The 16,003-nt window shown below is 41.3% G+C and overlaps 1 protein-coding gene across 1 annotated transcript; it reads right to left on the bottom strand.

Moving 5' to 3' along the window:
• Positions 1-3,521: 3,521 nt before the first annotated feature.
• LOC114442861 (transforming growth factor beta-2 proprotein-like) lies at positions 3,522-14,143 on the bottom strand. The gene is made up of 7 exons (XM_028416683.1): positions 12,669-14,143; positions 11,575-11,738; positions 11,195-11,327; positions 11,004-11,114; positions 9,291-9,471; positions 8,720-8,873; positions 3,522-6,987 (listed from the first exon to the last, which is right to left on the bottom strand). The coding sequence occupies exons 1-7, from the start codon at positions 13,024-13,026 to the stop codon at positions 6,829-6,831; spliced, it is 1,260 nt and encodes a 419-aa protein (XP_028272484.1). The 5' UTR covers positions 13,027-14,143; the 3' UTR covers positions 3,522-6,828.
• Between the last annotated feature and the right edge of the window lie 1,860 nt (positions 14,144-16,003).

The raw sequence follows: 16,003 nt of genomic DNA, 5'->3' as shown, positions 1-16,003 counted from the left end.
ATGTGGCCATGATGTCTAGATGTCGCAGTGGTCTCTTGGAGTCGTTCCCTGATGTTATTTTGCCAAAAGGGTGATCTATTAACTTGTGAGTGAGATTACATTAGCTAAATTATCCAATGTACAACCAACCATGAATCAAATGTATTTTTATATCCTGTTTTTCAGACCACACACACACATTCAGCCCCAACATTGGAGATCTGCTCAGACGGTTGCAGTGATTTATCATGGTGAGTTTAATGCTGTTTAAAACAGTTGCTCCAAAGAAGCAATGAATTTCCTCCCACTGTGCTGCCTTTGGATCACGACAATGTTGGCAGTTCTCCCTATTCCCAGCATCCCACAGCTAATGGTTAATTAATAAGGCTGTTATATTGGTTTCATTAATTAACATTATGGCTGGCTCACTATGGAACGTGTGCTTGCAGCTGAGCCTCAAACCTCACCTGGCAACAAAGAATTCTACTTTCTGATTGGTCGATAGGTCGCTAAGTCCAGACAGCTGTATGAGTACTCAGTAGTCTGCCTTTTACTCATTTACAAGGAATAGGAATGTCTGTGCGGTGAAGCCAATCATTTCTCCGCATGAGGACTTGTTGAAATGCGTGTGTCTCACTCTCAATGCCCTGCAGTCGCACCACTTAAGAGGAATTCAGGAGGCAAGTTACTCTTAAAACGTAGTGATTTACGCTGGCCCGCTGGTGCGACTAATAATCCGGTGCGACTTCTGGAAAATATTGTATACAGAACCTAATGTATTAATACAAAATTAAAAAAGTAGTATAACATTGTGGTGCGGTTTGAGGATGTAGCAAAGTTTTGAGAGTTGACCTGTGACACTATGGGGTAACAGTTTGTGCTTGTCGGTCTGTTCTTAGAGGTGAGTTGATTTTATCCACGCAGAAACATGGATGCTGTCTGGAGGAAAGAGTCATTTTTTTTCCTGTTGGGCGGCTTCACCTTTGTTTTTATGTACAGGTTTACAACTACAAACTTTACAATATTTATACTCTAAATATATTCTTAGACTATAATGTGACCCAGGTGAATGTTATTGTAAATGTAACTGATTATGAATTAAGTGCATCCCTTTCCTGTGGATGGGTTAATTGGTAACATGCGGTACACATACATTATACTATTGTTTACATGAAGATACATACAGCACCAAGTTGGAGTAGTTTGGAAACGACTGATTTGCAGGTTCTTTTTCAGAATCAACCCTGATGGCATCAAATAATCAAAGTCACAGATCAGCTGGATATCCAGCAGGAAGGCACAGAAAGTTCAGCATGAATCATCTGCCTGTTTCATCAGACCTTATTGACTTTGACAGAGCTACTTTTACTACTTAAATGTCACAAGTTGCTACTATGGTGCTAGATTTTTTTTTTTAGCTTTTTGTTTAGAAGTTAAATGTCTACTTATAATGTAATGTATGAAATTTTTGGATGATTAGGAAGTTTTGTAATTTCTTGCTGAAACATTTCTACTAACATGAGTGTAAGTTTGGTTAATGTAAGGTAAAATCTGTTTTTTTGTGTGTCTGTTCATCTGTAACTGTCTTATCACCCTTTTTGTTATATATATATATATACACTGTATTTTTATCATTGGCCTTAATACAAAATGACAAATTTAGGTCTTCAGTATTACCAGACCTGTAAAAGAACTGGTGTCTTAGAAAATTAAGATTTAATATCCACAAATGTCTGAAGAACCCAAGCACAGGAAGAAATGTAAATTTAACAGAATGTAAACTTTATTAGAAAAAATAAAGGCACAGAACAAACCAGGTATTAAATACAGTTGTATTTGTAATGTAAAACATTAGGGTAAGGAAAGCAATCGCAACAAAGTGACACTAGGAAGCTGTTGATGTCGGACAGTGGTCATCGCCATCCTCTGGAGGGATGAGTAGAGCTACCACCTTTAGATGACTATCAAGGTTTGTATGCATACATTATGGCATAATATGATTCCACTGCTTGTTGTGAAATGATTCATTGTAAGCTGTTGACCTTCATGGAAGAGTGTGTGGTGAACGAGGATGCTACGACTGGTGTTAGTTGGTGTTTTAAAACCCAGGGACGATTGAGATATGTTGCCCATGATATGACTGGTCTAAGTGTGATGGGCGCTTGGACCAGGTTGCACAATGGTTGAAATATGAAATGCAAAACTCAATTCAAGGATCATTCACACAAGGTTTAATGCAAGATAATGCATTATGTGTAGGTAACGTCAAACAAAGGGAATGAAGTGATATGGATGTTCTTAGATTGTGGGAGCTTTGCTGAGTTCTGCTCAGAAAGCCTCATGCAAAGGTTAAATGTTATTGGAAAAATGTTTTCTTATAAAAAGAATAAGGCAGGATAACCATTCAACATTTCATATTGGAGTCGGAAGTGGCCAGTTTGGATGGAAAAGATTTTTATCTTTAAATATCACTGCAGGTGGAGCTCATGATGAACTTAACAGCTGCAGTGTGGAATTGATAGACACCATAGTGTGGCATGTACCTAAGCTTTCAATCTGAGGAAGGGTTCACTGCAAGTAGTGTTTGTTTTGCTACATTTCAAGGTACACTGTTAAATAGTGAATTGTTGCAAGGTCCAAACCTCACCCGGTCTCAGCTTGGAGTCCTTTGGCTTTGAGATTTTTTTCTTTTGGGTTTCTAAGACTGAAAACAATTATGAGCTCAGTCATCAGTGAAATAGATTCAGTGCCTCTTGTGAGGAACAGGCAAGTGAAGAAGAAATGTTAAAGAATGCCTAGAATCACAATTTCACAGCTGAAGCTTTGTTGGAAGCAGACTTGGCTGTCATTTGTTATGGTCAGCGCATGAAATGAGTTTCCTTGTGGTCTGGATGTGGGACTGCAGGATCACTGGATCCTCTCCATTTTTCCTGTGCAGAAATGAAGTGATATAGACGGATGCTTTCTTGGATCCTGGGAGCTTGGCTACTTTCTGCTCAGAAAGCCTCATGCAAAGGTTTAATGTTACCGGAAAAAGTAGAATTATCTACTCCCATTCTCACACAGAAGAAAACGGCAGTTAATGCAAACATTGGTTCTGCTGTAGATTTTGAAAGGTGGCCTTATCTGTCAAAGGTTATATATTCACATCATCCCAAGTTGAGCTAGTTTTGTGCTAAGGCAAGCTGCTCTTTGTGAAAGAGGTGGCTTCACATTGGAGAAATGGATAGTCATCCTGCTGTGGTGCACACAACCAAGAAGATCAATGACTCAAGGCACTGCATCTGGATGAAGACAGGGGGGTTTTAGGCCTCTCTGGTGTGTGGAATCTGATTTGTTCAAGACAGAGCTGAAACTGACATGAACAGACTTTTGGACAGAATGGAGAAGTGTTTCCATATATTTTTTGCCAACAGGATCTCTGCCATCAGTGACGTATCAAGCCCTTCTCAATGGCGACACATTGGCTCCAAAGATAATCCAGCTGATGTTGGGAGTGTCTTGAGTTTATGAAAAACCAAACTTGGATTCAATGTTCTGGATTTTTTTTTTTTTATGTCTGAGCAGGATGGGTCAGAAAAAACTTCTCAATGAGGATGCAGTGCATGCAAACAATGTTTTAGGAGTCCTTTGATTCAGCCTTAGCTTTTGTGGATGAAATACAGGTTATGTTTCACCAGGTGAAGGTGTTGGAGGAAGACATAAATTTCCTTTTCTTACTCTGGTTTCTCTGGTCATCCTGCTGTTGTCCAAACACTTCATATCAACACGCCAAGGTGATAGATCTGGATAACAGTCTTCCTCTTGAGAGTTTGTCGGCTTTGATGTGTGGAATCTGATTCATTCAAGATGGAGATGAAACATCAGTCTCTGACCAGATGTGGAATGTTGTCTTTAACCAGCTCAGCCTATGATTTTTTTTGGGGTCTGGTGTCACCAGTCACATTGTCTGCAACAGGAGCTCTGCAGGAGACACTGGCTGGGATGATGTGTCCTGCTGTCAGATATCCTGAAGCAGTGGAAAGAACGCTCAGAGGAGGTAAAGCTGCAGGTATCATTCAGTCTTAAGAGATCTATGATGCCAAAAGACTTGGATAAGCACATATGCAGCCAGTTTTATCACTTTATTGATGCTAGTAACAGTGCCTATGGGATCTGCAGGCTGATGTTCATGTTGTCTTTCTAATTGGGGGAAGTCCTCTGAAAATGGTAACTTTTCCACAGTTGGAGTTAACCACTGCTGTCTTGGCTGCCAGTGTCAGTTCCTTGTTCTGAGCAGTTTTTGTGGCTGTTTGCTCAGTCACATCTTCAAACTGACAAGGAAAAAGGAGAGCTTCAGATGCAGAGAAAGGAGAAAAAAAACATTAAATGTTTCTTATTTGCAAACATGGAGGAAAATACCACCAGTTAAAGAACTGGGGAGCTGTTCGGGAGCTCAGTCTGCACTTTCTGTGGCAGTCAATGAGAGTGAGGGTGTGACTTGACAATTGAGTTTTCATTTTGTACATACATGTACGTGTAGTGGTTTCCACTCAACAATATTCCTCTTTTTAAACCTGTCTTTCGGAAAAAACATTTGATAAAATGTTTATCGCCGTTACTGTGCAGCAATTGGCTGGTTAACCATGCTCACTGTCACCTTTACGGAGGAAAGTGTCAATCAACAAATGAACATGAAGAGTAGCAAAACAATTAAATACCTCTTGGCTTTAGATATGTGGGCAAACGGAATTTAGTTGGTGTATGTGTTGAGGCAAACTCCACTGTGCCAATACAGAGAGCAAATTGTAAATGTGTGAGAGAAATGACGGCGATGTGTAATCAAGATAAATAATGTAAGGCTTTTTAGTGCGTTTAATAAAAGAACAAGGTATAGATCCAGTTCTATCTGTTGTAATCTGCCGCTATATCGAAAATCTAAATAAATAACGTGACCCTAAAGCGGGGTGGCGGACTTTCAAAACCTCCAGTTTTTATGAAAAGTTGACAGTTTTAATAACACAAACAAAATTAAACAAAACAACTTCCCCAACACATGAATACACCATAATACTAACTAAATAGAATGCCAACATTAACTAAAAAAACTACAAATGTTGCTAGCGTGTTAAAATTTCTCATTGTTTGTAGCAGCACCCAAACATTTGCTAAAAACACGCACAAGTGTTATTAGCATGCTAACACTTACAACTTGTGCTAATATTTGAAAAAAGCTACAAATGTTTTGTAACATGTTACTAAGCGAAGATTTGCTAATAACATTATGAACAAACACCAAGATATCCAGTCTTATCCACAAAAATCTGTGTACTGATTTTTTTTTGATATCTTGTTTTTGTGTTTTGGACTATTAACTCTTTTAGAGTAGTTGCGTAAAGTGCTGACCAGGATACTGTAATGTTTGAGGTATCCAGTTACACAATTTTATTTCCAACCAATTTAAAATGAATATTTCCTGTGGCTGTGGTTTAACTCCACTGACTCTTTAATACTTCTATAACTGGATGCTGTTGTGACAGACTTGTATTTGTCAGATTCGACTGCTTCCTATTCAACTAAAACTTAAAAAAAAGACAAAATCTTTTTTTTCTTCTAGGGTCACAGAGGGAAGGTCTGTTTTGGATTTTCACAATAATCACAATAAAATTCACAATAAAGCCCAAGAAAATTATTTCTGTGCTATCACGCATGACCTCACCAGCCAAACACACACACACACTGCACATACAACACACACCCAGTCGCCCTCTCACACACAAACCACTGGCATACCAGAGAGCCTATATTTAAAATGAGCCCTGGGGATGTTTTTTATTTTCAGCATTTAGACATTCTATCAAAAGTGGTCAGTGTGGATACTTGGGTGTAGAGAGAGACTCTTGAGTGAATCAGTGAGGCTGATGGTAAACATAGGTATGACAGAATATAATCACAGCATAGGATCAGCAATGAGTCAATAACTTTTTACAATAAGATAATGAATGCACATTCAGAAAACAAGCACGAGAGTGTGATTATGGAATGTTTGAGCCAGACCCAAATAGTTACAAATTCGCTAAGGCTGCAAAATACCACCTTCCAAACTTGTAGCCGTTCCAAATACAGCCCTATCATCCCACGTTTCATTTTCAAAGCCTCTCTTTTCTCCCTCTCTCCTCCCACCACAAATCCCAGAACCTCGAGCAACAGAGAGAGACAGAGGAGATGAGGGGAGCATTTAAATCTGGCGTTCCGTGAGTGGTCGGGTCGGTGTCTGGAAATCTTTCACATCCTGTTTACGCCGGGCAGATTTCAGCCCGGGACCGCAGAGAGCTGGCAGGGCCTCTGCCTGGACACAGCTCCTCTCTCTCTCTCTTCTATCTGTCCCTGCCTCCTTCGCCTTAAAGATCTCAGTCTGCAAATCTTTCCACACCGCCTCCTTCCTATCAACACCTTTAAACCTAAAGCAAACAGGCTCACGTCTGGCTCGCTCTGCTGCCCGCAGTAAAACGACGAAGACAGAAGCCAAATCCTGATAAAAAGAATCCTTTTTCTGCAGCAGGCAGACCGTAGCATAGCCAAATCACACACCACCTCCTTTTAATTTTAATATCCAAGTACAGGTTTAATAGAGCTATGTTGTCATATTTACAGTGTCCTATAATGAAACTGAAAATTCCAGAAAATGAAGAAAAACTTTTTCATGCCTGTAGAGAAGGAGGAAAGTCCTTATACTGGAGTCAGGGAACGTAAAAAAATAACATCTCAGAAACAGCGAAGCTTAATGAACAGAGGATCCATCTGTCCTCACCACACACAGAGAAGCAGTTTGTAGATTTGGTCCTGTAGTCGCTCTCTGCCTCCCTCACCTCAGCGGCACTTACAGGTTTTGACGACCATGTTGGAGAGCTGCTCAACACGTGGTGTGCGGCCTATGAAGTACATGATGGTGAGGGGCTCCAGGTCTTGAGGAACACAGCAGGGTGAGGCGGAGGCTTCGGGGTTTAGCTTGTTGTACAGGGGCAGGATCTGAGCAGGGAACAGACACAAAGACATGTTAATGATGAGGTCCTGCAGGAACGCAAAAGTTAGAGCACTCTGAGTTTTTTTTACATGAGAGAGTTGTTGTTATTCTTATGCTGCCAAGCAGCTGTTACATAAGAGTTTGAAGTTTTGGGAAGTATGGCTATTTAGAGTTATACTAGACGATTGATACCACTCACATCTGTACAGTCATTATAAAGAAACCTCTCAGCGTGCCATTAAGACTGCTGCTGATATGGAGTGTTTCATTGGACTCATAATTATAGTACACCCTTAAGGGTTATCAACATTTTTATGGTTTTAAGAAATACCTAGAAAACAACTTCTCTGTCAGGTCAGGTGACGCACAGTGCACGTCACCTTTCTGGACCTCACTGTGCCCCAAGAGCCAGCTGATCTGAAAACAAGCAATGAGACAGAGCGAGTGGAGTGGAGCTCAGGTGGATGTGCAGCCACCTTTGGTCACACATAATCCTTGGATTATGTACAACTTCCACCTTTAATATTATAGCAAAAGTTTTTTGTACACTCTGTAAACATGTAGTAATTTTGTACTTTTTAACATGGAGGTCTATGGGAATGGATGGCTCATTTTTGGAGCTGTTCATTTCACAGTCCTGATGGTCACTCTGCTTTATGATCAGACTGTGATCTGTTCCATTGGTCTTCCTCCCAATCGTTTCTTTAAACAAAATGGGAAAACATACCATTATTAGGTTTTTTTTTTTTTTTTTTTAAGAAAAATTAACGTGTGAGTATTTATCATTCCCGTCAAACCACTGGCACTACATGCTATAACTAATCTGCCAGTATGTCTCTTTACTTACTCTTTTCAGGGTCTGCAATAAAGACATGCAATAAAAACTGCCAAACTCCATTAAAGTGAAGCCACATTTTGACAACAGCAAAGCATCAAATAAATGTCAAAATGCCATGTCTATATTAGAGAGAAGCATGAAAAAAGAAAAGTAGAACAATACCTCCATGAGGCTGCAGGCAAAAGCAGAAAGAGATAAACACAGTGTGTTGCATAAACCTATATGTTCTTTAAAGGGCTCTGTGAGGTGGCAGCCCATTTATGACACTGGGGTTAACCAATCTTAGCTAACCGTGGTGTTAAGTCACCACAAACAATGCACTTTGAGCTCAGTTAAGTGAAATTGTTAGCTGCATTTCAAACATTCTGTGCATTGAAGTCAGGCTGAATGTTGATTGGAGTTTGGTCCAAACCAGACTGTTTTACCAGAAAGAGAGTGAGGACTTACTTGGATGTTTCTGACAATCGCAGATGTTTTCTGTTTATGTAATTTGGCTGTGTCTCTGCACCGAGAACTCCGTCAATATTTCCAGTGAAATTATTCAGCACTAAAAGGTCATGAATCTCTAGATTGGAATGAAATATAATTTGGAAAAAAGAACACATTTGTCTTTGCATGACTTTAGCAGAGAGGTTATTCTAAGTTTTCAGTGGTTGTGGTCTCATGGGCTTTGAACAGATTTCAGGAAGTCACAAAATGAGCTGCTAATGTCAAGAAATTAATGCCTGGACTCAGTCACATGTAGTCAGCACACTAGTAGCAAGACCAAAACATGTCCCACCTTTTTCTTTTTAGCAAAAGCCAAACCTCACAAATGCTATACATATTCTGTCATTTCTGGCAACAGTCTGATTTGCAGCAGTTGATGGTTTTTACTCCATGATGACCCTTAAACTCACCATGTTGTAGTGGTTGTTCGCGCTCCAGAGGTACGGACAGTTGCCGGCGCAGAAGTTGGCTCTGTAACCTTTTGGCTCATGGATCCACTTCCAGTTGAGGTCACGCCTGAAGTCGATGTAGAGCGAGCGCAGGCAGCAGCCCTGGTCTGAGCCACTGGAACACACAAACACACCATATGCATTTGAAGTCCCATTCTGCTATTCAAGGTCTGGGGCGAGGGCCCAAAGTTGGGTCATGGGAAAATGACCACAGGTCCCCCATTGGAGAACCAGCCACCATCACAAGGTAATAACTATGCATGGCGGCCAGAGTTTTCCCCCTGCAGCATGAGGTAGTCTAAATAAAACACTGTATGCCTGTTGGCCTGTAGTCTAAACACAGGCTCAGTACTGTTAGTTTTGCCACACAATAGTCTGCAAAGTGGGTCAGGAGAAGAAGAAAAAAATGAATTCCAGCACCCACCACAACTAGAATTCAAAATTATAAAACTACAAATCCTGGAGGAGTGTCAGTGCTGTCAGTCAGTCACAAATAAAAAATACACAGAGAAGTGGACAGTTGGTGGCCTACCGGGAGCAGGTTGTGGCGTCTGTGGCAGCCGCCCTCTTCTTGCGGTTCTTCTTGGCCGGGTTGTCCACTCTGTCACTGGGCAGCAGGGTGAGGATGAGGTGTGGTGTCTTGGTGCTGAAATCCGCTTGGCCTTTAACCTGACCAGGTTTTCTCATCTGACGCAGCTGTTCGTCATCAACACCTACAGAGAGCAGTGAGACGGTCAGTACAGACATCTGGACAAGAAACAGGATTAAAAAAAACGCTCTACACACATTAAGTTTATCTTGATCTTTTTTATTCAGGAAACCTTTCCTCCTCCCACTCTAATGGAACAATCTGCCTCACATTAGAGTAGACATTGCTTCATTTAAAGGATCAAAATATCTACTATTTAACTATAGTATATATAATAGTATCAACTATTAGGCTGAAACCTTTGAATTCCTTCTTTTTGATCTGAATAGCAGATTTTTGCTCCACAGACTTGAATGTGGCACTGAAATGACAGAACTAATGATGTGATGCAGATGTTTCTGAGATCAGGAATGATGGCTTGACTGTTTGTCTGACTTCATGTTTCTTTTGGCTGTTTCTGGGAGCACAAGAGCTCCAAACAAGCCCCTGCTTGTCTTACATCAGTATCACAAGTTACATGTGAAAAAACTTGGCTCAGCTGAGTGTAAATCCTGAGGAAAGTGCCATAATTTGGGGGCCTAAATGAAACAACACAGACAGTCTGGTATTCAATAGTATCACAGTGTATGGGAGAACAGTTTCTCCATTATTCCTGTAGGACAGTGTGTGAGTGATTCATGAACCACACTGGAGGTGCTTACATAAGACTCCACATTTTGAGACCTGCAGGTCTTTGAAGAGCCAATAATTCTGCCACTTTGTTAAATTTACATTTCTCATCTCTAAGACCACTGAGATAAAACTGAGGCTAAGTTGGACTCCACAGGTTTAGTTAATGCCCTGGTGCAAATTTGACATGTGGCTCCAACACAACTAATGACAAACATGCACAGCATCAGGCTGCTTGATAAGTCTATGGCCTCAGGTTAAACAAAATAGAATTATATATCTATTTTTTGACAGTATTAAACAACAGCATTTAAGCTCACCACACAGAAGACCATTGACGAGGTCATGACATCGGTTTTGGGTATCTACCATGAGACATATCCATGTAGTTATCCTCAACAAACTCACTGGGACTGGAAATTTATTGGGCCAGATAAGGTGACAACATGTCAAGAGACAATCTGCCATGTTTGAGTTGAACTCTGAACAAGACAAGGGCAACAGCCCAGCCCACAAATCCACAGTGCTGAATGAATGAATGACTCCAGGAATATGGATTTGAACTTGTCCACCACCCATCTGATTGACACCCAGAGAGCAGTACCTGTTCATCAATATAAAGAAGCCCAGCTGTTTCCAGCTGAGGAAGAGACTATGATCAATGGTCCTCACTTCTTGGTTGTCCTACACACTGACGTCTACAAAGAAAAGAAATGTTTGATCCTTACCCTATTTAATGTCTACGATTACCATAGAATTCTTTAAAGTGACTACAGTCCTCTAGAAAGAGTGCTATTATCAGGCAGAATCTGAAATCCAGGCCTGTTTGTGAGGACAAACACAGTTTCCTGGATTTTGTTTGCTGTAACAGATACATTTATGAGTTGGCTATCCCAATGTGCAGTTAATGGAAAAACCATAACACACCTGCAAACAGAGCCTCCAGCTCTTCACTCTTGTTGGGAACGATGTTGTTGGTGGATGGGACGAAGGTGCAGCAGGGACAGTGAACACCCAGCTTCAGGCCCAGATTATTCTCTGAAGCAGGACAAGAAATGTGTTGGTATAAACTAATACAAACACTGGATCATAATGAAACATGTGTCACTGAAGCTGACCTGGATCTGACACCCAGTCCTTTATTGTTTCGGTGACGTCCACAGAAATCCAGACTCCTTTGGCTCTGGGCTGAACAGTCCGGGACTCAATGTACCGCTGAGTGGAGGTACTATCTTCATCTGGCCTCAGCAGCTGATGCAAGAGAAGAAAAGATAATGTCAGCTTCTCAAACCTTAAATAACCATCTCCATATCCTTGTACAGCTAGCATTATCTGTAAGAGGTAAACAGACTCTTGCCAAATTTCAGTGGCTTTCACTCTCCTAATAGTCTTGCTGGCCTGAGGCCCATAGTGCTGGGAAACCCCTGCTTTAATAATATGTGGCTTGAAGTGATTTTATGTTTGGATTTATTGCCTCCTGTGATTTATTTGGTCTTACCTGATAGATCTCCACTCTCTGCTCCGAGGCCCGAGCCTGCGGGTTTGGAGCTCTGAAGATCCTAAACTCAGCCTTAACCAGGGTGCTGTTGGTCAGGTCAACTCCACTGACATCAAAGTGGACGACTCTGTAATGGGGGTTTGGTGCTACTGGCTGCACCGCATCTGAAGAAAAATAGCAAGTGTAAGGGTGACTAATGCTCCAGCGACATCTCGTGCCTTCAGACAATGTTGTATTTATACGACTGGATAAAAAACTGTGGGACTGATGCATTGTCTCGGACATAATTACTGCTGATGAGCGTCTTGAAGCTAAATTACAGGTTTGTGACCAAATGTGTCGTGTCTTATGTTTAATATATGGTTGATTGTTGTGCTCGTGGATTTCACTGTATTATACATCACCTACCACCAAGACTGCATTGTAATTATGCACCATGTAGCATCCAGCACCATTAATCTCAAAATGAGGTCCATCAGCAGCAAGTTTCTCTATGTGACAGCTTCCAACCACAGTTCGACTCTATAAAGCTGCTCAGTGTCGCAACAAGGTTTCATGTACAGTGGTGTTTACAGTCTCATGCACTGATTTAAGTAGCAAAAGGCAGGGAAATTGTGTGTTATTAAATAAAATTAACAGATGAAACTTTAGGGAAATGTAATTGTCCTGTTTTGTAAATGGCACAGATATTATTTTTGACCCAAACACACAATACAACATTCATTCAACAGCAGACAGATTTATAGGTTATTTCTCAGTGGATGTGATTATGTAACAGATGTCAGGTTAAAGTTGTGTTGAATCAGGTACAGGTACTTTAAGAGCCAGATGGGCTGCTTAAAAACTTAGAACAGTGTGTTAGAAACATTTTCATAAGGTTACTGTTAGTAAATGCTAAATAGTGGGGCAAACATTTAATCTCTTTTTTCAGCCAGTCAATCTGGTGAAGTTGGGAAGACTGGGCTGCTGAACTTTCACATCACAGTCAGCTTAGTTTATTATGAAGTGTCTACAATTGACTGCTGCTGTTTTGATCAAATATAGTTTACTTCATTTACTATTTAACTTTTAAAAGTCACACACGTTGGACTCACTTGTGTCGGTGCGCGGTGGCAGCATGTCTATCCTCTGCACCTCTTTGGCATAATAGTCCTCCTCGCTGCTCTCGCGCTCACACGCGGATTCCGCCAGCCGCGCGCGCTCCTTGAGCAGCTCCCGCGTGCTGTTGTAGAGCAGCATGACCTCCGGGGGCACCGTGCCAGGCGGCGGGGCCTCGTCGTCGTCCGGCGGGCTGCGGATGCGGAGCTTGCTGAGTATCTGGCCGCGCACCGCCTCGATGCGTCGAGACTTCTGCGCGTCCAGGTTGATGGACTGGCACGTGTTGATCCCCTCAACCTGCAACACACCGGAGAACCGGAGCAGCAGAAGTAATGCGAGGCGGGAGAGCCACATTGTCCGAGGAGGAGATGGAGGGACGGAGATACTCCCTGAACGGCTGAGAAGAAAATCCAGTAGCTGCGTCTCCAAACCAAGCGAATAATAACGCGTGCGTAAAAACGGATTTAAGGCTTAACCCTCAGAAACGTCGGTCTACACTATTAAAAAAACAAAATATCCAGTTATAATAAGTTATTTTGTTTAAAAACACTTCACGTGGACAAGAAACACGCACCTGTTGACTTCACACCTCTGCTATGCTGAAAGTAGAACACTTTTATGCGTGCGCTCGCTTGTTTTTACACCAGACACGCAACGACGCATTGTCATTTATTCTTTAAAAATCTACATTTAAGTTACTTGGAATTACAATTGTAATAAAAAGGGAAATACATCTGCATCATATTTTCAACAAACCACACTGTAAAACCTTAAGATTTAACCACTACAAATCTATCTGACGCGTCAGTTCCAGTCTACTGCGCTCAAAGCTCTGATGTCCAGTACCGGTGCATGCGCGTTCCCCGCCTATAAAGGTGAAGATAATTAACAACAGCCTGATTTAAACGTTAGAGTTTAATCCGTCTCCGTTTCTCGTCGTCCATCCTCAGATTACTGAACAGCTTTTAGGAGAAAATGGTCATCACAGGAGCTCAGCCCATGTCGCAAAAGCTCCAAATAAAAACCTGCGCGGCGCACTTCATCTGAAGCAGCACAGCTCCCGTGACTTTATCTCCGAAAGACCCATCTGTGGAGCAAAATACTGGCCCATATCCGCTTCCAGAAAATCTACTTAGAGCTTAAAAAACTCAACGAGGTCCTCCCATTCCCACTTATAGGTAAACAGAAAGCTGCCTGCACTAAAACGTAGGGAAAAAAAGTGATGATTTATGTTGGAAAACCATGGTGGGCCTGTTAATCCCCCTCATATAAACATCAAAACACGGAAAACGTCAGACGACATAAAAAGACATGACGTAGAAAAACTTATGAAAGAGGTCCTTGTTTTTTTAAAAAAAGAGGACACTTTACAGTGAATTACAGAATCCTGCTTCAAATTAGCTCCGGCCTGCTGTGAGCTGGGCTGAAGGCTCTGCCGAAAACACAGAGACCTGCAGCATGATGTGACTCCATTATTCTGCAGATCCTCTGTGAGAGACGCAAAGGTCCCCAGACAGAGAGAGTCTGCAAGGGAGGGGGGAGGAGGCGGGATGCCACCAGTGAGGAGAGTGTGTGATTATGTAGGCAAAAGCATCTTCCTCTCACCATAAGAGTCAAACACACATAGCTGTACATTTTGCAATTATTTCTCCACAGAAATCCCTGAACCGCCCTCTCTCCAAAGGTAAACATCCGCCCAGGCCTTTTACAGCTTAAAGGAGCAGTAGCCGGTTAGCTTAGCACAAAGACAAGGTGAACCTGCTGCCAGGAAGCATCTGTAAAACTCATTAACACTGCTGTTACAAAGTGTGGGTGCACGGCTAAGTTTAAAAAAGACCAAGCACTCAACTGTATAGTGGCACAGGGAGGATGTGGTTTAGTAGTAGTAATTTAGTAGTTTTAGCATCACTCTGGTTCCCTCAACAAAAGCCTTTACTCTTATCCAGACAGAAGAATAATGTTCATAACCAGGACAAGCTCAGAGGTCTCATTTAGCCCCCCTTTAGCACTTTATTAAGAGATGAACAAAAAGCTCTAGTTGGGGTTTTACTGGGTTCTGGATCCCAGAATGAGGTTAACACCAAAAAGCGTTAAGGTGATACAGCTTGGACCTAAGAGAGTGACAGAGAGACGTGCATCATTAGTACACTTATCAACCAATGTGCAGCTGTCCATGCCTGAGGTTTGGTGTGTTTGAGCAACCCAAGAGACACAAAAGATACTTTTTACTCAAAAACAACAATTAATACCAGCTAACATGCTAGTTTGCTCATTAGAGTGTGTCGAAAGAAGGGAAGTGACAGACAGGCAGCCAGTTAGCCTCTGCAGCTAAAACACCAGCCAGAAACTATCATGATCGAGTAGTGTTACAAGCCATTTGTCTTCATCATATCACTTTGTTTTTAAACCTTATTTTTCTAAAAGAATAGTTTGTTCTTATTCAGAATTGTTTCTTATTTTCTGTGTTGTTGGCTCCACGTTTTAGCCTTTTGACTGGTCTGCCAGCACAGCAATGTCACCACTTATGGCAAATTTAAAACTGAGGGTGAATTACAGAGAGATTTACCAAGTGCTAATGAATTTAATCATCATGCGTGAACTCATTTGGCAGGAACTTGAATGCACATGTTAATTTATTAGATACAATTCAGCAACACAGCTCTGACCTCAGACCTTATGTCACACATCCAACCAAAAGCCCATACAAGGACACACTGAGTTTGGGATCTGGGAACGGAAAGGATATGAATGCAACAATTGAAGTACTAATGTGACATTACTGTGCCTCGAAACTGTGCAAAGATGTGTATACTTTGTGCAGATTAATCAAGGACACATTCCATTCTAGAGTTCCTAGATAAATGTTACTGTTACTGTTAATGTTATTTGATCACAGACAGTCCTTTTCCTTCATCTCAAGTGAGAATAATATTGATTTTTTGTCAAAAAGCTTGAAAGATCTATTAAATATTTATGCACCATTAAATGATAAATAGGGAGTTGGAGAAATAAGAGATCCTTTCTACCCATTTCAAAATGCAGCATCAGAGTGAAGCTCGGTTCCTGCTTTGACTTGTTCTCTATAGTTAAATGCTTAATTTTAATAAAACACTTCATTCCTTTTTATCTTTATCTTTTGAAGATTTCCTTCTTTGCTCCTTTCTTTTCCTCCTCAGCCTTATTGTTAATTACAGCTCAGAACTTGGAGAGGACTGTTAATCTGTCAGGGGTGGCTTTTATTGCTGCTCTGCTGCCATCCCATTATACCGTTATTATAGTTGCGGTGCAGGCCTGTAATTGCTGTAAGTAGAAGGGAAAGGTAGGAGAGACT

Source organism: Parambassis ranga, chromosome 10 (genome assembly GCF_900634625.1).
Source record: "Parambassis ranga chromosome 10, fParRan2.1, whole genome shotgun sequence".
In the NCBI taxonomy this organism is placed as follows: Eukaryota; Metazoa; Chordata; class Actinopteri; family Ambassidae; genus Parambassis; species Parambassis ranga.
Note: the sequence above shows the minus strand (reverse complement) of the source record. Positions and strands in the feature narration are given on the sequence as shown.